At 38.9% G+C, this 26,318-nt stretch overlaps 1 protein-coding gene across 2 annotated transcripts; it reads right to left on the bottom strand.

The window, feature by feature from the left end:
- Positions 1-25,515, bottom strand: CHFR (checkpoint with forkhead and ring finger domains). Of its 2 annotated transcripts, none has more exons than XM_030025738.2 (18): positions 25,404-25,515; positions 24,777-24,924; positions 22,581-22,680; positions 14,715-14,824; positions 12,259-12,318; positions 11,893-12,105; positions 10,682-10,897; positions 9,915-10,071; positions 9,517-9,671; positions 8,773-8,935; positions 7,716-7,858; positions 6,589-6,708; positions 6,185-6,268; positions 5,389-5,459; positions 4,303-4,390; positions 4,025-4,132; positions 2,870-2,942; positions 1-567 (listed from the first exon to the last, which is right to left on the bottom strand). In XM_030025738.2, the coding sequence occupies exons 2-18, from the start codon at positions 24,910-24,912 to the stop codon at positions 525-527; spliced, it is 2,040 nt and encodes a 679-aa protein (XP_029881598.1). In that variant the 5' UTR covers positions 24,913-24,924; positions 25,404-25,515; the 3' UTR covers positions 1-524. The 2 variants fall into 2 exon arrangements, with proteins under 2 accessions (XP_029881598.1, XP_029881600.1); XM_030025740.2 differs by having other exon boundaries at positions 10,682-10,849.
- Between the last annotated feature and the right edge of the window lie 803 nt (positions 25,516-26,318).

Below are 26,318 nucleotides of genomic sequence, written 5' to 3'. Positions count from 1 at the left end.
AAGTGAATAGCAACGTGGTTTCTAGCCCAAATGCAATGGGTAGCGACAAAATATCAGACTACCGCAAAATGCAGTTACAAATATACACTGACAATTTCCTTCTTAAATATTAATGGCTCTTGAAATATCCATCAGATACTTTTACAAAACTTTTCTATTTTAAGTCTAAGGATTTTTCTTAGTTTCTTCACAAGTAGTGCAAATACACTCCTTATTCTTAGGTCTTCCCAAGATATGGCTGGTTTTTGTGTATGTGATTTCTGTTTGTGTTCTTCACTGAAGTGATACAGGGACACTGTAGTCATGAGGATGGAATGCAATGCTTGCTGGACTTTCTTGGAAAAAAAAGTCTACCTTATTCATGTACAGCTGTAAAATTCTACAAATTAAAAAGTTCACACCAGATTACCTGATGCAAAAGTTATTGATTCCCTGCTATGGGGGAACTGAGAAGATCCCCTGAAACCTTAAACTGTACAAGCAGTGTAACAGGTTTTTGTCCCCTCTCTACAGACTACAAGTATTCAGTTCTTGAATCGTGTTTGTTCACAAATGTGATTGAATTTCCTGAAATAAAAAAACCAAAAAGAGTTCTCAGAAGTCAGGCAACAAAAACAAGTCAGCATCTTTCACAGGGTATTTTAAATGTTAAACAGTTTAAAGCAGAACATTTACACACTAATGTACCTGTTTTTCAGAACCTGTTCAGATCATACTCTACTACCATGTTATCTGTAACAGGATTTTCAACATCCCTCCTGCCTAACCCGTGTTAGTTTTACTATGCACACAGAAAACCTGTTATCAAAAGCATTCCTCTATACTTCTGCATACTTCAAACCCAGAAGGCAATTAAACCAGGAATCAGTGAATTAATTTTTCCCTGTAAGACATAAGTAATTTTTAGTAGACAACATTATACAAGTCACTAGGAACTAGAATTAACCAGGCTAAAAATACATTTCAACATAAACATGTTCTTTCACTAGCTTAGGATCTTCTTCTGGAAAGAAAAAGAAGTCTTTCTCATTCTGTATTATTTAGGTTTTATGGGAATGGCAAGCCTGTCTTCAGGAGTTAAACAGATAACACAGTTTTACATGAGGCACTTCTTTCTACTTCTCAAAAACATCTCACTATTCATTCTTTATTCTTCTCTTACTTGGGTTACGCGTCCCCTGATATATAACTGAAACAGGAGCTGGGGTGTTAAGTGTGTATATACCTATACATGTGGAAGAGATGATGCAAGAGATCATGACTTTTCTCCCTCTTGCTGAATTGGATCAAAGATTAGAAAGAAACCTTGCTTGCATAACCAAACTACTTAGCAAAACAGTTTAGCTCAATTAAAAAAAACATAACTGGATATCTAGGAGTGGTATGACAGGATTGTTTGCTTTTATAGATTTTAGGAACCAAGAGCAGCAGCCAGTAAAGTTCTAGGAACAGCTAATGCTTGAAAGGAAATAAAAAAAAATTAAAAAAAAAAACCAAAACAAAAAGAAAAAAGGAGAAGGAAAAAAGGAAAAAACCCTGAGTCATTTCTATTCTAGATGGAATTATCCACCACAATATGAACAAAGACGACTGGTAAGTACTTTGATACTGAATTAACTCTCTAACATTTCAAAACAAAATCTCCTCTGGGAACGTAGACAGTCATGTAATGTGAAGTTACAGATAGCAGTGGTACTTTGAATTACATCTGCAATTTAAATCCCAAATTATTTTTGAAAGTTATTTGGTAAAACCCTCTGAATTTGTAAGAGACTGGGGATGAATATTTTACAAGTCTTTCTTATGATCTGCTTGCCTGAGCTGTACAGACTGGTTATTTTCAACCCATAGTACCTGAAATATTAAAGGAATTATGCTAAGTGTGTATGTTCATTGCAGCATTAGAAAGATACTGCAGAATCTACTATTCATTAAAGCAATTTCTCAATAAGGGGTAACAGCTCCTCTATCTTAAATTGCACTGAGAATTTAAGAGAATTATTCATAAAGCAAGGATTTTTCTACCCTCCCTGGAACCAGTTAGGTCTTAGGCATATAATTTTTGTTTTGTTTTACAAGTCTTCAATATTTGTCTTACCACACATGCATCTTTTTGTAAGAATGAAATTGCATTGGTTATCAGTGGCCTTGATTTTTTTTAATCAAGGACCTTGATTTAATTTGGATGGACATTTGTCATGAATGACCAGATACCAGGAGTCCATGTCCCCTAGACGTATTAAAACACTCGAGAAGTAGAGGGTTAATCTCTTTTCAGGCTCAGTATATTATTTTCACCATATGCCAGATTGTTTGGGTCAGAGGCTTAAGACCTAGAAACTCCTCAAAATCAGGAACTGCTAAGCCACACCAGGCTCCTAATGTAACATGTTCCAAACTTCTCTTGCTTCTTTTGTTGCAAATTATTTCCACCAATTTATCCCTTCAAAGTATGTTGCACTTCACTAGAAGAGTCTCTCATAGTTTCAAACGGAAATTGCGCAGGGCTAATTATTGTATATACAGTATTTTTAAGAAGCACCCAGACATGAGCAAATGAGAAGCTGCTTCAGTGGGAGAAGAATAGGAATGAAGCAGGGAGTCGTGGGTGGAAAACAAGACTCAGGAAGTGTCAGCAATGGGTTACATCAACTTACAAGTGCTAGTGGCGCCTTTCTGACATGCACAAAAGGCTCATTTCAAAGTTGTGTTAAAAACAAAAATGACAACCCCCCCCCAAAGCTCACCCAATTTTGCTTACACTGCAACAGTGTTACTCATGCAATTTCTGGCACTTCAAAGGTGGTTGTTGTTGTTGTTTTTTAACTAGAAACAAAACCCAAACCACTTTCTAAACCGTGTAACTTACATGGCATGATGTGCTTTGACCTGAGTTCGACAGTTGCGCCCCCAGTAGCAATCAGGACGTGATGTGACAGTCACTACAAAAAGAGCAAATGAAATGCTACATTTATTACAGACGTCATTAAATAAGATGATGCAGATTATTAAGCCACTGCTAATGGTGGTTACTCATCAGAGCAGGCTTTGTAGAGAAACAAGACACGATTGGCAAGAAATGACTGTAAACTATATTGGTTCACCTTTCTAGAAGCAAAGCAAACACTTAGTGAAGGACAAAAAATTCATTCTATTAGGCTCACGGTGACTTACTAAGAAAGGATTTGGTTCTCAGTGCTGTCAACTGAAATTTTACCACTTTGTTTAATGGAGATGGACTTTACAGTTTAAGACACTGGGCACATGTCTAGATATATTTCCATATGAAAGAAAAATTTATTAATTTGGGTAGAGTTTGTTGGTTCTCCCCCACTTTTACATACTTTATAACTCAGCTGTCCAGCAGGCTGTTGCACTAAAATGAAAAGCAATACTAAGGAGAAACAAGGTAGACTGACTGTCTCTCATTATGCACAGCAGCAGAGGCAGAGCTCTCAACAGTTAAAGACAGGGAAGCTGTTGCTAACAGCAGCAACTAGATGGACAAAAGTAATCTTTAAAAGTAGACTGTTGGAAGAGCTTCTGTTCCCAACAGATTTAGGATTGAAGGAGGCACAGTTGCTTGCATGCTATTTTATTCTAAAACTGTAAATGCAAACAGATTTAGAATTAATTTATGAAAACATTCTTGTTCCAAGCTGAGAGCTGGTAAAATGTGAAATTGTTCAAGTGGTGCATCATCTTATATATTTAAATGAGAAAAGAAATTACATTACAGCAGTTAGTTTCTGTTGAGTACATTCTGGATTTTACTGAATTCCTCTTTTCACTATGCAGATATATTTATTCAAGAGATGAGAAATCATACTGAAAGAAAAGATTCTATTAGGGAGTCTGACAATAACTATATGCAAACTTAGCAGCTGACTAGTAAAGCAGTCATCCTAAGACATTAGCCCTGCAAAGAGGTTTGCACTGGGCTACATGAAGGTACTAAAAAAAACAAGGATAAAACTGACTCTTTAAATGACTTTTCCCCCTTACTGTGTGAAGCAATCCCCACCTGGCAATTCAGCAACAGGAATATTCTGCCTGTACTGGTAGGCAAGTTCTCGAAAGCTGCGAAGGCCACAACAGTAGCAAAGCACTGTGTTCCCAGTAATTCTGTAATCTGGGGAGAAAATCAGGTTGTACGTAATGTCAGTGTAAGCCTTGAGAAATCAGATTTAACAAAAATGTCATGATGTCACTGGTTATATACACAGAACTTCAAACCTCTTGATAATATTACTGAGTTATATATAAACAAAGAGTTACACATGCACAAAAATGAACACATACCTGACAACATGAAAACTCCTCTTTGAAGAGCTAAGAGGCTTTCGTTTAACATATTTTTCCATGTCAGACCCCTGGATGCCAGGTAATCCTGAGAAGAGCAATTTAAGAGCAAATTAATCTAGAAAAAACTCCAACATTAAAGAGTGACCAAGCCATTTACCCTCAAATATTTCCAAATCTAGATCTAACCAGGTTTTCAAAATGGGTTGATGCTGATTACCAAGTAAAAATTAAATATCTTTAACTTAATTAGCATGATACTTTCAGATCACCAATAAAACCTTCCACTCAGTATCTTTTTTTCAGAAGATCCCCACTTTTGCCAAAAGAATGCAAATAGATTCATTTCAGTCACATTCTCATTTACCTTAAATCAAGATTTCATCCAGTTTACCTAATTTAGATAACCCTGTTATGGTATGGGCAAAATATTTTCCATGCAACCTAGGGTGAAGTTTAACTTGTCTGTGAAAAAATATTTAACAAGCCTTGTTTTCCTGGGATATTTTTAGCCAATTATTTTTCTGTTAATTAATATTTTGGATGTTACACTTTAGACTGTAGAAACTGGCTTCCCTAACAAATACTTCATACAAGTAAAATTCTTTTATGATTTAATAACCAAACGTATCTGAATTCTACAGTGTGTCTATCAGTCATTTATACTCAAATTCAGAAGTTATGCCTAGAATTTTGGCCTTCTTGGCACCTGTCAGACATACACATTGGAGAAATTAAACATCAGGATTGCATGAAAGTGCTTTTTCTGTTGTTGTTAATTTGGGTGGTATGGGAAGAGCTGATGCTAAATGGAATGCCCTAGAATATGATGCCCTCTTACACAGAGACTGAAAGAGCCAAATTATCACCCCAAAATACTTCTAATCTAGACACAGTAACTATAACTTTGGTCCACTTGAACATTTGGGGCTCATTAAATTTGCCTTTCAGAATCAGGTGTGGCAAGCGACACAATGCTGCCACTCTAACTGTTAGGCAGCACACCACTATAATTTCATGTGTGAGTACACCTTAAACTTTGTACATTTATTATTATGCATCACACATAATGATTTTTGAACATACCTTTAGGATATCTGACTCGTAGTGGTTGTTATTTAGGACTCCGTCTAAACACTTATCACCAAGATTTATTTCTACTCAGAACAAAAAGAAGAAAAGTTACTATTTCTTCCCCTAATCCCATGGCCCTCATACATTTTCTAAAGGTCCTTCTATTTCCTGAAATCATGTGCACAGGCTCACATGAGCACGAAGTATACAACTGCATTCAACATATGCTAAAGCATGTGATATATAGCTTCCAGTGGCAAAGACATTGAGAATTTACAATTTCACCTTTAGTCCACAAACACTACTACTAATCTGCACAAATTAACAGTGCTATTAAAGCATATTCCATTAGCTTCAAACTCCAGCCAAGTCATTTCAACTGTTCTAATTTATTTTTTTAAAAATGTCTAAAACCTTGAGTTTCAAAAGTCTGCATGTTTAAGAGGGTAAGGTTCTATCCTAATCAGTTAACATCAGATGTTCAGTGCTCTTGCATTGATTTGTATGATTCTCTTCCTATGCCGAAATACACCATAATTCATTTTATACGGGAAAGCACTGTGCTCAACAAGTGTAGTTTTCAAGCCCGATATGGTATGAAGACAAGAAGTTAAATCCCCTCAAAGTTAAGACACATACCACTCAAGAATTTTTTATGTTTGTGATGTGAAGACACAGCCTTTGTTTCCTTTTGCATGACTGTGCTACAAACTAATCTATTATATTTCTTAAATTACCTAAAGTTCAAGACAGACAGACATTATTGCAAAGTGAGCAGGCTCATAAGAAACAGATTATTCCACAATACCACAGAATGGTGCCAAACAGCCAAAACATGCCATCCGAGTGCAGCCCCAGTATAAGTGACAGAAGGGTTGCAGACAAACTGTACCTGTAAAATAACAAAGAAAACCCCTGTAAAGACCTGCACACAACAAAACTCAACAGTTATTGTTCCTATAAATCAATAAAAATAGAGCTCTGATAAACTTGGTTAAAAAAAGTACAACTTTCTCATTTAAAATATATTCTATAGAGGAATAATAAGTTTTATAAAGGAAGATTCTTTCATGTTGTCACTACAAAAGTCAGATAAAGAATATTCAGATAAAGAACACTCTTCAAAGTAAACTTAAGTTTAATTAAAAATAAGGAGAGATTTAGTTCTGTAGCCAAGACAAAAAAAAAAAAAAAAAAAAAAAAAGTACACACATTGCTGAGGAGCAACATGAGGATTCTGTTCACGCTCTGCTCTTCGGTCAGGCATTGGCTGAAAGCAGCAGGTGCATATTACATGACTTCCTTGAGCAGGACACACATATTCCTGGACAGCTAGATGAGTTAAAAACAGAAAAAAGAGGACAGACTGAACAATGTACACAATTGCAATCTGGACTAGGAATCTTAGTGAATATTAGCAACATAAAAATCTGAAAGCAACAAGCAAGCAACATCATTTTTACAAAGATTCTATAAAAGAGCAGAAAAATGGCACTCAGACTTCTAAACTACGTAGGTGTCCTGGTTTTGGCTGGGATAGAGTTAACTTTCTTTCTAGTAGCTGGTATGGTGCTATGTTTTGGATTCAGCATGAGAATAATGTTGATAACACACTGATGTTTTCAGTTACTGCTAAGTAGTGTTTATACTAAGTGAAGGATTTTTCAGCTTCTCATGCCCAGCCAGCAAGAAGGCTGGAGGGGCACAAGAAGTTGGGAGGGGACACAGCCAGGACAGCTGGCCCAAACTGGCCAAAGGGGTATTCCATACCATGGGACGTCACACCCAGTATATAAACTGGGGGGAGTTGGCCTGGGGGGGATTGCTGCTCAGGAACTAACTGGGCATCGGTGAGCAAGTGGTGAGCAATTGCATTGTGCATCACTTGTTTTGTATATTCCAATCCTTTTATTACTATTGTCATTTTAATATTGTTATTATTATCATTATTAGTTTCTTCCTTTCTGTTCTATTAAGCTGTTCTTATCTCAACCCACAAGTTTTACCTTTTTCCTTCCGATTCTCTCCCCCATCCTACTGGGTGGGGGGCAAGTGAGTGAGCGGCTGCATGGTACTCAGCTGTTGGCTGGGGTTAAACCATGACAGTAGGTGTGTAAAATATTTCAATATGTAGAACAGTTTAAGAACTATCAACCATCAGTAATCTATTTTAGACAACCACAGAACAACCATGGTCAAATCTCATGATACTTGCAGACACCTATGTGAAGCGGTGTTACTTTCGCAGTACTGTGAGAGTGAGCTTGCTTAGTTCATAACGAATGTATGAGTTGTAGTATTTTAGTATCACACTACTGAGAAGATTTCATGATGCTGACCTGCAGGGAAGTTGGCAGATGTAGATGGCGCATCTCCCAGTGCCTGCATTCCTCCCGCTTCTGTCTCTTGGCCTGTGCCAGGCAGAGTTGGAACAGAGTGTCTTCGATACCCTGGGCACTGTCTGCATACTATATATGGTTGACTGAAAGAATAAAATAAGGTCATAGGAAATCACACCCAAAAAAATGCAAATATAACTCATATCCCTATGCTAGACAGGGTTGGTCATACTTTCAAAATTTAAATTTGGAATTTCTTCATCCAGTAACATATGGAAGTTTACATAGCTCGGTACCTCACAGCTGTGAAGACTGCTGTGGTCGTAACAGATAAAAACTTTGTATTTCGTAGTATTCCTCAAGCAGTTAAAAAAAAAAAAAAAAAGAAAAGAGAAACAGAACAGTGCGACTGGAAGTGAGATGAACAAGAAAGAGAGGAACAAAGCTGGAACAATTATCTACATGAAGAGTTCTTGTGTTCGCCTCTAGACAAACAGCAAAAAATGTTTGCTGTTGGAAATAAAAAGGAGATACTTTGGTGCCTGGGAATCCCTAGGTCAAGCATCAGCTGCTTCAGTACCATACACCTGGTGAAAGCAACATTCCAGACACATAAGAAAGCACAATCATTGCAGCTGCACTCATAGGGTCATGGACTGCTTTGTCTCCTGAGAAGAAGTTAGCCAAAAACCTGTTTTCTCTAAAGCAACAGTCAATTTGTAATTGGAAAAGGTAATTTCACATATCTCACATGAAGGTGTTGCACAATTCAGGGTAGAACTGTTGGTCATAAACTGAATCTTGCTGGACTTCTAGGAAGTTCTAATTTTAATTACTTTGTGCTGACTGCTCAGGGTTCAGTAGGATGGCCAGCAGAATTGCCAAGATAATTACTGGTAAGAATGAACTTACCTGAAAACAAAAATAAGATTCGGTCTAGCAATGATCATGGAAACACTATCAGCAGTAACAGCGTTTGTGAAACTAGCTCATTTTGTGGGTTTGTGCATTCAAACATAAGTAAATCTAATTCAGCGCACAACTGAAATAGACATACCTGATATCTGAAGATTCACTATCTACATCTGACAATTCCAATAAATCTTCAGAACTTCCTTCCTCATCTGAAAAAGATCTCCGCACCTTAGGTTGCAACATGTCTTGAGTAATTTTGTTTCTAGCATCCATGCTACGTACATCATCTTCATTACGACATTTATCTGGTATGAGAACCAAATTCAAATTTCAAGAGAAAAAAAAACCTCACATCCCTTTTCCCCACCCTACTTTATTAACACTGTTACGATTATTGTGTTTTCATTTCCATAAAACTTATTTTGGATAACAAAGCTCTAGAAGATCTCAGTTAAATTCCCCTATCTGTTAATGGAAGTGTAGTATCAGGCAACTTAAGTTTTATTTTCAAGAGGCCATGGTCGAAGTTAATTAAATCCATATTCAAATATATTTTTCAGAAGTAGCGGAGTTTATGTGGCCTAATCAGTCAGTGTGCCCTATTTGATAAAACTGATATCCTTCTCATGATTAAGTAGCAAAATAAAAGTAAGAATTCTTAGCATACTCAGTATTAAATCACCTTCAATTCTCACCCAGTATTTTAAATATTACAACAGGTTATTATATCATAATAAATTAACTTGTTTTCTTACAGCCATGTCAGAGAAAACAGCAGACTAATAAAACATACATAGAAATTCAACAGACAGCAGTTTGTGCATACATCAATTATGCAGCTAACCTGTGAAATACATCAGATTCTATTACACACTGTTGAACTTGCCTGGATGCTGAATCAGATAAGCTTCAACCAAGTTGTTCAATATGTGATTTTTACAAATACGTTCTACTGGACAGCGACAAGTTGGACATAGAGATGATCTTTCCATCCATCCTGAGTAGCAGGCAGCACAAAAAGTATGCATACAAGGCTGCAAGCTGGAAAACATAAACATGAAAACAATTAAAGAAATGCAGTCAAAACACAAATCTTTCATTTTTCAAACATGCAAAAAAACTGTTTAGCATTGATTTGACTACATAGACTGTGGGGGGGGGGGGGGAGCAACGGGACTCAGAAGGGTTTGTGAAAACCCTAAATATCCTAGCCTCCTCAAACAGTTGTCACTGAACTTCTTATATTATTACCACATGAATACAGCTTTTGTCAATCATACATACCTTACGCAGTCATGCAACAGTTCTTGGCAGATAATGCAAGTTAACGTTTCTTCCATCTTATCCGGTTTCACATTTGATGTTTTTGCATCTTCAGAGCCAATTTTAATTATACATTCACTTGGAGCTGCTGGTGAAAAATTTGGACAAGCATCTTCATCTACAAAGACAGAAGATTCCACAGTATGTATTTTTTGAAGCTTTTTAAAATTTATTTTTATTTAAAGTGTTAAAAAAAAAAAAGACCTGAACGATATACACTGATTCACTGTTCACTGGCAGTGGTCCCATTAAAGGTTCTTGCTTTACACATAACAGCTTCTGCTACTGAAGACATTATTTTCACTGGACCACAAATTAAGTCAATAAGAAGCAAGAAACAAATTGAAGGACTGATGACAGCTGACCTGACTCAATTTGGGGTGGGGTGTGGGGGGGTTGTGCAGAATGAGAGGTGAGTTCTGCTTTTCTTATTTAATACAATAATAAAACATAAAATAACATTGTGAGGAGGAAAAAGTTACCTATCCCCTACTAACATAACCTTTCAAGACCTTCTAGGTTTGATATGCGTGCGTTTTGAATATATTTCATATTAATAAAGAAAAATAGGCACAGATCCTTATGTTTCTGTTAATCTCACTGGACTTCTATGAAAAATGGACTTAGCTTTAAGTTTCTAATTAGGTTTTTTAAACTAACTTTCAACAATAACATTAAAATAAAACAGCGCAGGGTAGGTTGCACAATACTGTAGTAAGTATACTAGCCTCCTTTTAGTTTCTTCTTAGCAGGTTCCAAACCTTCCTCCTCCCCTGTTCTTTGAGAATCTGATTCTGCTTTTTCTTTGTCAGTGATTTCTGAAGTGATTGCCAAAGTTTCAGTATTCACATCCAGCTTTTCATGTTCATCATGCAGTGCTCTTAGACACACAGATTCTAAGATGGGGAAAGCAGGCACAGGAGTGAAAACTAAGGATTGTGATCCTGTAAAATAAAAACAGAAACATGAATGCAGCTGCATACAGATATGGGACATGTGAAAACAAAAGGTACTCAAACACTGATCGATGCACACACATCAATCCAAACATCTGAATAGGAAAAAGTGGAGCAAAAAAGCAATATCTGCATAACTACACTAAATGCATTCTGAGCCAACCTGACTAATTGGAAGACCTGGGGGAAAAACAAGCTATTAGTTGTGTAACACTACTTAAAATCCCCATTCCTCTTTAAATTGTAGAGTATTTATTCATAAGACTATTATCCACACCAGGTCTTCCTGACAAAGATGCCAGGCAGACGATTTATGCAATATTGATTATACGTAACAGGTCAGGATCACAGCGGAGGGCAAAGCTTTGTTTTCATAGGAGCATGTTTAAAAAGTCCCAATAAACTGCTGACAAATGCCATTTGCTAGATAGCCATTCTCGCTCCAGTTCTATTTTAAGAGTTATGCAACATTGTGGTATTACACTTGCCAACATAATGCCAACATACTAGACTAGGCATCCATGTGGTATATTTTGGCCTTGGAGCTCTAGGCAAGGGAAAGGGGACTGGTGATTGGCAGCAGTAACAGTGACAATTCGAGTAGTTTCTCTGAGTGACTGCATGAGCAGAAGCACTCCTATCTACTGACTTTGTTATATGAGCCACATAGATTTGCTAAGTTTTCACCAGTGCTCCACTATAAAACTGTACTGTAAAGATAGAACAGTTTGGGATTTACGTGCATTTTCTGCCTCTCTGAGCAGAAGCAATTCTCACAGTTGCCTTACTCATCCACCAGGATTTACCCTGCTTACTTATACAGCGAAAGTTAAAATGCACATATCCACCTGGTATTTTCACTAGAACTTTACAAAGCAAATGCTAAAGACCCACACAGGGGTAAGATATTAATCTGTTAAAATTCAAAACTGGAGTAACAGTTGATGGGATATCAAACTTTAAATACTTGACATAATTCTTACCAGATGTAGAAGGATTATCCTGCTGAACAGATGCAGACTCAATAAAAGAGGTAGAAGAAGCATTAAAGAGGTTAGATGTAGAAGTAGATGGCTGTGGTTCCTCATAGCAAGACTGAGTAGCTGATGGTGATGAGGTAATTTGGGTCTCATCATTACTTCTTCCTGTACTTGAGGTATCTTTGGTCACATGGCATTGGTTTTCTACATTAACTTCTACAGTTGGAAGGGGGGAAAGGAAAGAGAAAGATCTGTGTGACAGTCACCACATCATGGCTTCAAAATTCCAAGGAATCAAACTCTTGAGAGAGGGTTACATTAGTCATTGGAGCTTAGCTCCTCTTCATGGATCTTGAATTACTTCCTTACCTACTGGTTCTTGAGTTGCATCATGTTTTGTGTATAAGGATTCATAAAGATAAGCAACGTCTGAAAGATTAAAAAAAATATTGATCAGAATCTTTAAACAAAAATTCTCTAACCTTAATCCCACATAAACAACTTCTATTCACAAGTGGCTTCTTCCCCAAAGTGTCTGACAATGGAAGAGGCAAATGAGGGGTCACCTCTACAGTACAATGTTAATACTCCTACTTAGGAGGCAATTAGGAACAGCACAGCAAGATCTTTTCTTCTCAGGAAACCAGGCAGAGCAGCTTTTGTGTGACGTTTAACTTGTGCCAGCCATGGAACCAGAGGCTTGATTATTTCTTAAACCTAAAATCTGCTCTGTGTCAGAACAAACTATTTTCACTGATACTTGAATGAAAGTTCTTCGAAGCAGCTTATTATTTCTGAGCTCACTTCTCAACTTCTTCAATCAATTTTATTTAATTTCTTTGTGAGATGCATGAACTCTCAAAAATAAAGATTAAGACTTGCCATAAGTATCTATTAATAAAACCAACTGGATAATATCCCTTTCTTCTCCATCTTACTTCAACATAATGCAGTTCCTTGCTTCCCTAACTTGGTACTTTTTCTCATCTCCAGCCACCTAGAAGCAAATAAGACTCTCTTAGTTTGTAGCAACCCTTTTTCTGATCAAAAGTTACATTATTGTCTCCTCCAGAACTACTCAGAATGGCCAAATAGGCATGCCAAATCTAAATTCTCTGTCTTTGAAGATGGAGAAGCTGAAAAAACAAAAATGGAGGCTTGGTAATACAAATAGTTGTTAACCAAACAGAAACCAGTGATTCAGTTCATTACAAAGTACCTGGAAAATTCACGTGAGTGAGTTCTTCCGAGTAGCATCAACTGCCATAGTGCCATCTTAGAAAGGATTTGTGAGATAAAACAAGCCACGCAGACAAATATAGCTTATCACTGCTTCTTGTACCATTTACATCAGACAGCATAAATCTGTCCGATCTGTCTGTATATAAGTTAATAGCAACTTCATAAAGGAAGAATTTCAGTAGTGAGTGCGTATGTATCTAGAATTTTTTAGATTAACAGTTCATATGTTTATTACTGTATGAAAACTGTAAATACAGTCTTGTGTTTTTACATTAAATATCATGCTATAAATGTATCTTATACTACATCCTTCCATCTCCCAGTACATCCAATTGTCTTCACAATAACAAGGGAGCTTATGACCATATAAAGTCTGTCTGTTCACCTTAAAGTTCCACTTCAGAGTTATCAAATACAGTAATGAGAACTAACATTTAAAACGCCTTTTTCATCTAAAGTCTTTTCCAGAAAGTGAGTGCTCTCTACTAAAATTTAAATATTACACATTTCACACCTAAAAGAAGAATTGCATGCTAGTGGGCAGAGTAGTCGTCAGGGGCACAACAATACATATGTAAAAACAGAGCTTGCCCATTCCCCCTCTCCCCCCCATTTGTCAAAGTTGAACCCATCTGTTATTTCATAATAATGAGCAATTAAATTCTTTCTGTAGATCTTTTCAGTCAGCATTGGATTTAACAATCCTGTATAACTGAATGAAATGAAATGGTATGAAACGAAAAGGTATGAAATGAAAATTCTGCTGCCTCAATAGTTATAATTTCCCAAATAATTTATGAACATCTTTAAGACAGATGACAACACAGATCATTCATGAAATCTTTTATTAATTTTGTTCCATCGCAAAAACTGAGCATTTACACCCAAACCTTGGTCCCTGACTTCTACCCAGTTAACACATGAAAGAACATTACTTCCTGTCCAACAATAGCTTGGCTTATTTAAAAAACTTTGAGAAAGGACCTTTATTAATTAAAAGAAAACCAAAAAACCACTTAATTACATTATTTCAATTGCATCATCCTAAAAAGAATTATAGGCACGTGAGGCATGATTCTTCTTTAAGACCACACAAATATTTTGCCAATTTTACTAATTCTACTTGCACTATAGGGCTTTCCCTACCTCCCCCCGATTTTGCCTCTTCCCTCTTTAAAACAAAGAAACCCAACCCAAAACAAAACAAAAAAGCTTTTGCAGCCTTTCCTTCTGGTGCCAAAAATTGCTTCAATGTGATATATAAAGTATCACTAACTATCCCAGCAATTTGACTTCTAAAAGAAGCATTGGGCATGTGATCAGGACCCCATTAGTTACCATTCCATGCACTAGTTCTTTCAAAACTACTTCTAGGCACATTTCAATTTCAGACAGTTGCTCAGATTTGTCCCTGTAAAAACTGGCACGTCCATGACCTCTTCTATAGAGACTTGTTTTTAAACATTAGCAACTTATTTGTCTTAAAATTGAATAATTCTGGTTTAATTATACTGATATTTCTTTTCTCTCATGACTCAAAAAAATGACTAAGCGTGCCATTTAAAAAAATATCATTTACTTACTGTTCTCTGGCTCATTTTTTCTGTAAACAACATAGATCACATCCCCAGTCTGTAAAGGGTATGTCTGCTTCTTCACCACTTTCAGTTTATTAATTACTGTTCCATTAGTACTGTAAAGAGAAAGAAAAGATAACTTAGCATAAATGTTTTCATAATTACATAGGAGAAGGAAGGGAAAACACAAGATACTTTTAATAAAGAAAAACTATTGGCTTTCAAAAAAAGGTGTAAGCCAGGATTAAAAAAAAAGTCCAGAAACAAATAAAAAATTTCTCCCAAAGACAGAAATGCAGAGCTACTAGGACTTCAAAGCTCATTTGCAGCTACTGGTAAAGAGACAGTAGCTGACAAACAGAGAGACAAACAAAAGTTCCCTGACATTTGGCCAATGTCTCAACATAATTAGATAATTGTTTCTCTACAATAATCTCCACCCTTTAAGTATAAACCAGGAAAGGACAATTGGACTCCTATTCAAAAAGTTCTAGCTTATGTTTTCCAATTAACACTGGAAATCTTCTAAGAAATTCTGCGACAAAGGAACTTTTCCTGTAGTCAGGGATGCCATGTGGCATTAATTTTTCTCCCCTCTTGCTTCAAACAGTAAAAAACTTAAAATTCTGAGGTTACTTAGACTGATTGCAACTCAAAAGCAAGAAGTTAGTACGGTGGAAAAAGTTATACATAATTAAAAGATGAGTTGGAATGAATTATTTTGATATTGATAAAAACTCCAAGACTCACGGAAGAAATTAAATTGGGGAAGGGGAAGAGGAAGATGCAGAGCATTGCTGATTAATGGAAGTACCTCCTTCACTATGGGTGATATTTTACACACAAGCTATTAGTGTTTTATAACCAAGTCAAGTTATTCAAGTACTGAATAATTCCAGTTCAGTTGCAATAAGCCTCTTTCAGGGCTGCAGCATTCTAGAAATTCAGACTTCTGTCATTCAAAATCTCAGCAATTAGTACCAAACATAAACGAACAGAAAATCTGCTTTTTCCCCTCAGCAGAGCAAGCTGCTGCATGAAATAACAGCAAACCTCTGCTGCCACCTCCTGGAGGCCACCACTTGTGCCCAGGAGACAACACAGACTTCCTCAAACAGACCAGTTTCTCTCTAGAGGAGAGGGATGGTTATTCAGAAATAAGCACCTTCCCTTCTCATTATTTTTCTTTTAAAAAGCAACGTGGAAAAATCTCTTGTCATGTAGTAACATGAACAGAGAAAGAAAACTAGAACTTCGTACTGTTGACCTTTTTGGACACAAAGTCAAAAGCATTACATTAAAAAGTCAAAAGGAAAAGCAAGCCCTTTTGAATCACTACAGCAAGTCTTGATCAAGGTACCAGTTCTTGCTCTTACCTCTGCAAATGCTTTCACTATCTACATGGTTGACTCAACTAATCCAACATAAATAACAAGATACAAAAAAATAAAAATGCTACTTTAAACATCAAGAAACAAACAAAAATCTTTGGGTCGCACTGATATTTGCTCTATTAAAGAATCTTCAAGCTTCCCCTCTAAGCAAGAAAACCATTTTAAGGTTGCCGTTTTACCTCAGGCATACAGATGTTGACTAGCCTGAAAGACATAAGCACCAAAGAACCAGAACAGACATCACTAAAAGAATGCCAAAGTTCAGCAGTTAAGAGGAAAAAAGAATTTTAGTCAGCCTGTTAGAAACTATACTAATTTTAAACTTAACATTCATGCTAGTGATAATATATTAAAAAGATTATGTCGAAGCACAAATCGCTCCTCCTTCAATTGTCAAAGAAACAGTAAAGCTGACATCAATCCCTGAAACATGGGAAACATCAAATTTGACCTCCTTTGTTTTCCAGAAGGCAAAACAAAGCAAGCATTTCTCATCTGCTCTAAGTGTTTCAGACCTTCTTTTGTAATAAAACAGCTAAACTCAAATAACGAGAATTGTCTCTTACTGAGGTTTAGCTTCTACAGCCAATTCCTAGTCCCAGTATTTCACTAAACATAGGGAAAAAAATGTCACAACAATGTATTTTATGAAGTTGCTCTGTCATGACTGCCAAGTTCCAAGATAGTTATGAGGGACAATAACTCAAGTGAGGTATTCTTGGGGGGGCATGCAATCATCACACATCTAGTAACCACTCATGCATGGTCTCATAAGGCAAGCTGCAGAAATAGCTACCCAAGACCCTAATTGTCAAATTGACTACAAATAGCCAAATCTTTTCAGTTCTGCACAGTTATGCAGACTTCAATGAGAGCTGACTAATGAATTATTTGGCATCCATGGACCCAAATGAAGTAAGAATAAACTGATACCACTTAACAGAGAAAACCATAAGCTTTTCTTAAATACATTAGCAAACTGAAGTAGTTGTATTTATATCTCAGCTAATAATCAAAGGTAAAAAAAAAAATCCAGCTACCCCAGATAATTGTATTAGTCTTTCATTTCCAGGTTCAGGTTTTAGCATGAGGCATTTAACAGATATGGTGCCATATCGGATTAATGTTGTGGGTATTTTCTAACCAAACACACATGATAAATTATGACATTTGTACATTCCTCCGATGTTTCAAATTAAAGTAAGGTCCCCATAAAATAAGCAGAAAGTACAATGAGAATCCCAAATATGAAGGCCATTCATTAGGACTTAATATTGAATCGATACCAACTGGCTGTATAATTTCTGAGGTGGAGAAGAAAAATGGTACTATCAGATATAAATTGTCTGTGTGTAACAATGCCACAAAAGGTCTCAATGTCACTTTTCTAAAGAGTAGAAGAAAAAAAAGTCAGGCCTTGACTCAATTCCAATGTGGTTGATGACTCTACAATTTGATTAATGAACTATACATTACCTTTACCTCCCGATCCAAACTGTTGTGCAGAATTGATGTGAACAGCTACTTTTCACTCAGAACAGGCTTACTTTTGAAGTAGGTCAATGATCTATGTGTTGTAAGATACTTTGGTATCCTCCCAAGAAAAATGCAAGTCTGTTACTTTTTAGTAATTACTAGCATCCATCCAGGAAAAGAATGTAATTTATGGTATAGCTTCTGGGTTCATAGTTTTAACAGTTATCTGCTATTTAAATGCGTATTATCCTAAACATACTGTAAACTGAAATGAGCTTTGAATTCTATTTAGTTGCAGAATCCCTTCTGTACTGTGTCATTCTCCATTCCTCTAACATTCACAGAAATAGTTTTGACTGGTAGGGTGAGGAGAATTTAGTAGCAGGAAGGACACCAGTGCCAACTTAAGATCAACCTCTGATTTACCCACAGAAAGGGAATATCTGCCTGCCTGTCACATGAGTATCAGCCTTGTGTAAATAGTTTCCTGCTCTGAAACATCACTTACTACTTAGAATCCTTAAAAAAAAATTTCCTAGAAGACAAGAAGAAGAGGTCTTTAAAAAAAATTGCCATAGTTGCCTTTAAAATTTCTTTTTCAAAATGGAAAATCTTACAATTGCTTTTACTTAGGGCAAGCCAACTACTGCCTCCACTGTGTTAGGTCAGCTTGTATAATTTGTTTTCTTTCAAGCAGTATAAAGCAACTAGTGCATGGTTCGGAAAATAAAGCAGAAACATACCCCAAAAAAGGGTGAGACTGTGAATATTTTATTGTACTCTTCGCTAAGTCCTGGCTTTCGTTACTTCCAAACTTCTATTTACTCAATAATTTTGAGTTCCCTACACATTTTCTTTCACCTGAAAATTTATGGTAACTCTTTCCAAAGTAGATCCAAGAACTCATTATGCTACCAGGGAGATAAAAAACAGTGTTGGCTGCCTACATACATTTGATGATATTCTTTGGTTTAGCTACAATACAGAAACGAAGTCCACTCAGTTCAACTGTCCCACACTAGCTGCCTCCTTCAATGCATTCCTCTTCACCAGAAAAATCTGAGCTTGACCACAGCAATGTTTCCAAACTATTTTCCACTTCAGAGAAGAAAAAGCTGACACTGCAGTATTTTTCTGGGACTCAGTAATACCAACTCAAACATTCAGAAATCTTCTTCTTTCAGCCTGCTTGATTTTTTAGAGCTCATCTGATATTCAGCACAAACATTGGAAGACCCAGAAGAACAGATAGTCTTCTGCAAGCAGTCATATCAACCTGTTCAGTCTCTCAGTTCAGCAAATGGTAGCCACACTTCATACCAACTCACAGGCAAGCAGAACACATAAAGGATCTTATGCTTTTTTGTTAGATACACAGAAGTTGTCCTGGTTTTGGCTGGGATAGAGTTAATTTTCTTTCTAGTAGCTGGTATAGCATTAATGTTTTGGATTCAGTGTAAGAATGCTGATAACACACTGATGTTTTCAGCTGTTGCCAACTAGTGTTCAGACTAAGTCAAGGATTTTTCAGCTTCTCATGCCCAGCCAGCAAGAAGGCTGGAGAGGCACAAGAAGTTGGGAGCGGACACAGCCAAGGCAGCTGACCCCAACTGGCCAAAGTGGTATTCCATACCATGTGACATCATGCCCAGTATATAAACTGGGGGGGAGTTGGCCTGGGGGGGACTGCTGCTGGGGAACTACATGGGCATTGGCTGGCGAGTGGTGAGCAATTGCATTGTGCATCACTTGTTTTGTATATTCCAATCCTTTTATTATTATTGTAATTTCATTATTGTTATTATTATCATTATTAGCTTCTTCCTTCCTGTTCTATTAAGCTGCTCTTATCTCAACCCACAAGTTTTACCTTTTTCCTTCCGATTCTCTCCCCCATCCCACTGGGTGCAGGGGGAGTGAGCAAGCGGCTGTGTGGTGCTTAGCTGCTGGTTGGGGTTAAACCACGGTGAAGTGTAACATGCATAAGCAGCAGTACTCCATAGGTGCAGCCTTTCTATTACACTACCATTGTAACAAGCCCCACCTTTTCATGAATATATCATATAGAAAATTAACCTTATTTTGGCTTTGCTAGTTTTCTGCTGGTTGCACCTTCTGCCTCGAGGCGGGGTGTAGGAAGAAAAAAAAAAAAAAGCAGCTATGTTTCTGCATCATTCACAGTTTCTTTAGCTTGTATTATCATGACATTGGTCTAAACCAATTCTACCAGCTACATGCAACTGAAACTAGGGACGGTTTCTCAAGCTTCTATTTATAGCTATGCTCCAAGACTGCCATGATAGGCAAACATGGCCTTATTTGCTGTTTGAAACGTCTTGAAATTTGAGATAACATTGGAGAATGACAATTATAAGCCACTTCCTAGACATCCTAGCTAGGCCTGATATTTCTCCCTAAAATTTAGCATTCTATCCCACAGCTTCTGGGAGTATAAGCCCTCCAGGGATGTATCCAGGGACCTATCCTGGTTATTTTTATTAGCTACAACCTAGAAGTAGAGAGGAAATAAACCCTCATCAAGCTTGCAGATGACACCAAAGCAGGGGCAGAGCTGGGCTGCCATTCAGAGGCACTTAGGCAGGCTAGAGGAATGGGCTGACAGGATCATGACATTCAACAAGGACAAACCTTAAGTCCTGCACCTGAGATGGAATAACCACCTGCAACAGTACAGGCTAGAGACCATCCAGCGAGGGTTGTTGTGTATCTTATGACTAAGCATAACATCATACCCCTTGGACTTATGCCTAGGCTTGTCAGCAGCATGCCCTGGCAGTGATGAAGGCCTACAGCACACTTGGCTGTATTAACAGGGATGTAGTCAGAAACTCAAGTGAAGTGATTATTATTCCCCTTTACTTGGAACTCATTAGTCCACATCTAAAATATTACATCTAGTTTTGGGCCACCTAGTATAAGGAAGGTCTTGATAAACTAGAGCAAGTCCAGCAGATAGCCACTGACATGGCCAGAGGGATGGGGCACAAGACCTACGAGCTAAGGGGCTAGGGAAACTAGGCTTATTTTGCCTGGGAGAAGAAGGTTTGGTGAGCAGGGGACCTTATAGCAGCCTTCCAGTACCTATGAGGAAGTTACCAAAAAGGCAGAGACAGGTTCTTTACTGAGGTGACAAAGGTCATAAATTGAAACAAGGAAGATTCAAACAGATGCAAGGAAAAAAAACCCAAAAAAACCCCAAAACCAAACCACTGTGAGGATAATTAAGGTCTGGAATAAGAGCCCCAAGAGGCTACAGAATCTCTGTCCTTGCCGGTTTTCAAGACCTGACTAGAGAAAGCCTAAACAACCTAGTCCAAATTCAGTGGTCTATGCCCATCTTTGACAGCGTTTGAACTAAGTGACCTCCTGAGGTCTCTTCCAACCTGAATAATTCTATATGTTCTGTTTAACTTGAGGAAATAAAATAAATGAATAGGCCACGTAAATATCTGGAAGCGAGTTCCTCACCCTGAAAAAGACTCCTTTTAATATCAACATAGCTACTAATTGATCAAGAGGCAGAAAAGTAGCAGAGGTGCAAAAATTCTGCTGAAAGAAAATCATCAACTAAAGCTCATACATTCTGCCAGTGCTCCCCAAAAATGTGCATGCGATTCAATTAGACAGTTCAAAGGTTTTTTAGAATATTCTTGGAGGGATTTTTGTCAAAAGCTCAGCAGGTATTTGATACTAACCCTGAGCTACCAGAACAACATATTTAATTGCATTCTGGTATTTTGGAACAGGGATTCGGCATGATACCCTTCAATACCTCAAACATGAAATTTCCTCTTTATATATGTACATCAATATACTTTGAAGTGCCTTCTTTGTCTTTGGGCAAAATGCCTTCCAGACATGAAAAATGGGGGGAGCAGGCAGAAAAGTATTATTTGTTTCTTTACTGACTGCAATAACCTGGCAGAAAAAGAATGTGGTTTACAGAAGCATTTTAAAATGTCACAGAGCTCTTGAAATGTAATAAACTAGAAGCTTTTGGCAATCTTAGACAAAAAATCCTGTCAAAAATGAAGCAGATGAAAATTTGAAGAGGGTTACAATCTCCTTCTAAGAAACACCCTTCCATTCAAATTCCTATCTCAAATTTTATACAGGAAACCAGAAAACAAACTAAAATCCATTGGAAACTACCTACAACCCCTGCAGTGCTATTTGTACTCCCACAGTAGTCTTAGAACTCTACAGGAAATAGTCTCACCAGTATAGCAAGTTCACTGGCCTTCAGTATATGAAGAAGTATGTAATTAACTTTATATGCTAAAAGTAGTTCCACTAAATTAGCTTAGCTTTTTAACAGTAGTTCCAGTGAAGTTATGTGCTAATACCTTTCCACATTAAGGGCTTTAGTTCTCACACCCCTAATTTAACACAGAAACACCCAGAGAAGAAAATAATCACTCTGATTAAACAAAACCCCCCCAAATGAAATATCAATAGTAGAAATCTAGCAAACATCTTTTATTATTAAATTAGATTGAATAGGCTCTAATCGCCATCTGACATGCCCACCACAACTGCTAGATTACTACAGTACTTATGCTCTAGAGACTATGGATATTTTGAATACCAGAAAGATGTCTAACAAGTACAGATTCTTACTCTGCACCTATTTTATGCTTTGAGATCATCACTGCAGGTATTTTCTTCCCTACACAGGTGCCTGAAATGAGGCACACTCATGCTTAGAGCTTTTAAGAATGCTGGCATCACTTTTTTCATAAGTCTAAAGAAATATGCTACAGAACTATTACATCAACAGTATTTTTCATCCAGTAGACTATGAATTCCTCTGTAGAGAAAAAAATATTTAGAAAGAGCCAAAAAAACCCCAAACCTAGATGTAAAAGCGGGGAAAAAAAGACACAAAAAATAGAAGGATTTACTATTGATGCCTCGAGCAATACACAAGATTTTACTTCACAAACTAAAAGGAAGGGTAGAAGTTCACAGAAGAACAAACCTTGTATCTTCCAATGACACTTGACCAGATTCTTCATCCACTATGATTTTACAGTGATCTCCAGACACCAACTTGTTGCCAGGGAAAGATAAGTCACAACCTTAAAAAGAAAGCAGATTTTCCAGTGTGCTTAAAAATACACATTACACAGACAGATCAGCATTCTACATGGCTATAAATGCACAACAAACTGACTCATGTACATCTGCAGTAGTTCAAAACTTCTACTGGCATATAGGCAGCAACACTGCCTAGTATGTGATACATAAATTCAAGCAGTGAGATAGCCCCATGTGCTGATATAAGCTTATTTCAACCACTTCAAGATGTTTTAGTACCCTTTCCCCCCACCAGTCCTAGCCCTTACAGATGGAAATCAAATCACAATTACTCTGTTCTAAAGTGGGACATAGATAAATTCACACATATTAGAAGTGTTCAATCTAAATTCTAGAGGCATACATCACAGAGCACCCAGCTCTTTTTCCACATCATTGTAACACTGTTTCATTGGATTTAACTTCTGCTTCATTCTGCTATATTGGGGGGAAGTAGTAGGAACCAACAGCTGATAAATAAAAGAGTATCACTGTTCTATGTTAAAGGAGTTTTCTTTGGTTTTGTTTTTAAATAGGGAAATTTTCCTCGTCTCTGTTGACAGCACCATTATGTTAATAAAACTGAAGGGAGATTAAAAATCCAGGACTAAGATTTAGGGATACACAGGAGAAGGGTAATGACAAAGTTACCGTGATAGAAACCTTCCTACCTACGACTCCAGGGCTCTGAGCAAATCTAGTATTTTTACTTCACTTTAACATCGAATGTTCAAGACAATGCTCAAGATTCCCCATTACCTTCTCTCACAAATGACTCAAAGTACTTGCTTACACGAAAGTTATAATTAACAAACATGATTCACTTCCACCTATTGACGCTCTGGGTGCACTGTATCTCAGCCTGCAAGAACAACGTATCCAGAAGGAAAGTAGTAGCCACGACACATACCGGTGACAGTTTATCACTAGTCTACTCCTAATAATCAAGGAACAATCAACAGCTACAGAATTAACTGTTGCCACACAACTTGTGATGCTAGGAAGCCCACTGAAAGCGAGTGGACTAAATTTTATTTAGGAGCATGCCAACATTTCCATTCTATTCTACAGAGTTAGACTTTCACATGGGAGCAGGAAGGACAAAGTGCTCTAAACGAGCATTTCTAATGTTCCTGAAGATTTTCTAAGTAATACTTATGACGCAAAGGTTAGTATTCTTGTAACCACTCATTTTATTAATCTATTAGCAAACAGTTATGGAAGCAGTAGAACATGCAAAAATTCATCTTTTTTCTGCAAGACAACCCCCAACTAGACCTCAGTTTGAAGAATTTACCTACAGCTTAGATAATGAGAAACAATCTAAATGTATATTACCAAATGTAATAGACAAAACATTTTTTCCTACAATACATTATCTTAATTTCTCATAGAGCTATAGCACCTGGTGTTTGTTCGAGACTATTTACAGAATGTGACTGGTCAAATAGCTTGAACTGATGAACAGGAAACTGAAAATTAGTGCTGTCAGGGCAGAGTAAAAAAAAATTAAAACACTGCAATGATTGTTTTAAATACAGTAAGCATGAAATCCTTTAAAATAAAGGCAAGTAGTAAAAGACCTAGACTCTGGGACTAAAGCTTTCAAATCCCCTCTCAGAGAAACTTTCAGTACTTGTTGGCAATCTTTATATGGCCAGAAGAATTAAGGGCTTTTATGTGGGCGTTTTCTTTTCTATGAAGCACAAGCATTTTGCATTGCAGTTCCAACTTATTTTAACCACAGAAACAAAATGAGAACGTAAACAGGACGGATATACAGAAACTCTTCTGAATCAACAACCGTTTTTTCTTATTTGTACAAACTGCCATAGACCACCTAAAAGGCATATTCGCTTTCAAACGTGCACAAGTCCCAAGTCGGTAAAAAAGAAAAGGTCAGTGCAAAACTTCCTCTTCACACAGAGCCAAGCGGTAAATTAGGAATAAGGGACCGCCTGGCAAGCACCTCCAACAGTTGAAAGCACCAAACCCAACCAGATTCGGTCCACCTTCCGATGTTTTAAAGGGCAGGAGGGGGGATCGCTGCTGCGCCCCGAACACCGCCCTACGCCAGCGCAGCGTGTCCCTGTCCCACCTTTCTTCCGACCAATTGTCCATTCTCTTTTCAGCAGCAAGACGTGCGGCTCCGCCTCATCAGCACCCAGCCGGATCAGCTTCCCCCAGGGCTGCTGCTGCTGCTGGCTCTGCTCGCCTCCTTCCGAGTGCTCCATTTGGATTCACATCTGGCAAAAACAAACAAAGCGAACCCCAACCCCACCATCACACAGCACCCGGGGGGGAGAGGGCTCGCTCGGGGCTGGCAGCCCCCTCCCCTCCCGGTGGCCGGGCCCTGCGCGCCGCAGCCCCTCACACCCCCGGGGGCTCCCCCGGCCCCTGCCCTGCCCGCTTCCTTTTGTGTGGAGTTGCAAAGCCCTCCCCCTAGGCCACTCGCCCCCCGCCTCGCAGCCAGCCCACCCCCTTCCCTGCGCCCCCACCCCGCAGGGCCGCTCCCCGCCTGAGGGGGAACGGGCTGGGGTGGGGGGGCGGCCTCCCTCCGCTCACTTCTCTCCCCAACTTTCCGCCCCCAGCGGGTCCCGCTCCCCCGGCGGAGAGGGGCGGCGAGGGGAGGGCAGGGGGTGCCGCGCCTCCCGCTCCCCCCCGCCGGCCGCCTCCGCCCGCCCCCTCCGGCCCGGCGCCCCCTCCCCTCGGCGCCAGCCCTTACACCCAGTCCCGCGGCCGAGGCGGCTCCTGTCAACAGACATTGCCACCATCAGCTGATCAGGGCTGGGCAGGGCCAGGCCTGCCATTGGAGGCGGCGCACGGCGGCCATCGAGGACGCACCGGGGGGAGAGGCGGGCCTTCCGGCGCCCACCACCGAGCCGCGAGGGCTAGAGCGGCGCACTTCCCGGCGAGGCCGCGCCGCGCCGCCGTCCGTAGGGAAAAGAAGGGCGATAGCGAGGCGCGGGCAGCGGAGGCGCCTGGGCCGACATCTTGGGTGTGGGCAGACTCGCAGGCGGGACAAGGCGCTCGCCGCCATCTTTGTGGCGGGCGGATCGAGCGCCTCGCAGAGAGCCGGCGGCCGGCTGAGCTCGTTGAATCGGTCACGTAACCGCGAAAAACAGTAGTTGTAGTTTAACTCTTCGATGTTGAAGAGTTACTGGTTTGCCAGCAGCGGCTAAATGAAAAACATACTTGCTGTCCCAGGGACGTGCTTTAGAAAGAAAGTTCACGCTGAGGCAGGTTCAGCGCCCGTTGACGGGGGTTCACGCCCGGAGGAGGCAGCCCCAGTTTTAATCGGGAGACTCTTACAAACCAAAACCTGCAGGTACCGGGGACACAAGCAAGCAGCGGAGCTTTCTGCACCATAAGAATCGTCACTTTGCTCTTCGTTGCCCCACCAGCTGCCTTGTTTCAATGTCCTCTTCTGCAGTAGTTGGAAACCAGCTAAAAAAAAAGACCCCAAACAGCAACAACCCTCCCCCCAAACAAAACAGGAGATGGAAGATCTCATCAGATCCCCAATGGCAGTGCTGTGGCCCTGCACCGGTGAGGCCTGCCCGGCCCGTGCTCCTGGCCCCACAGTACTAACCCAGCCTCTGTGGGGCCATCACGCTCATCCTCATTTCCCCAGGTCCCT

The sequence above is a fragment of the Aquila chrysaetos genome, chromosome 9 (genome assembly GCF_900496995.4).
Source record: "Aquila chrysaetos chrysaetos chromosome 9, bAquChr1.4, whole genome shotgun sequence".
In the NCBI taxonomy this organism is placed as follows: domain Eukaryota; kingdom Metazoa; phylum Chordata; class Aves; order Accipitriformes; family Accipitridae; genus Aquila; species Aquila chrysaetos.
Note: the sequence above shows the minus strand (reverse complement) of the source record. Positions and strands in the feature narration are given on the sequence as shown.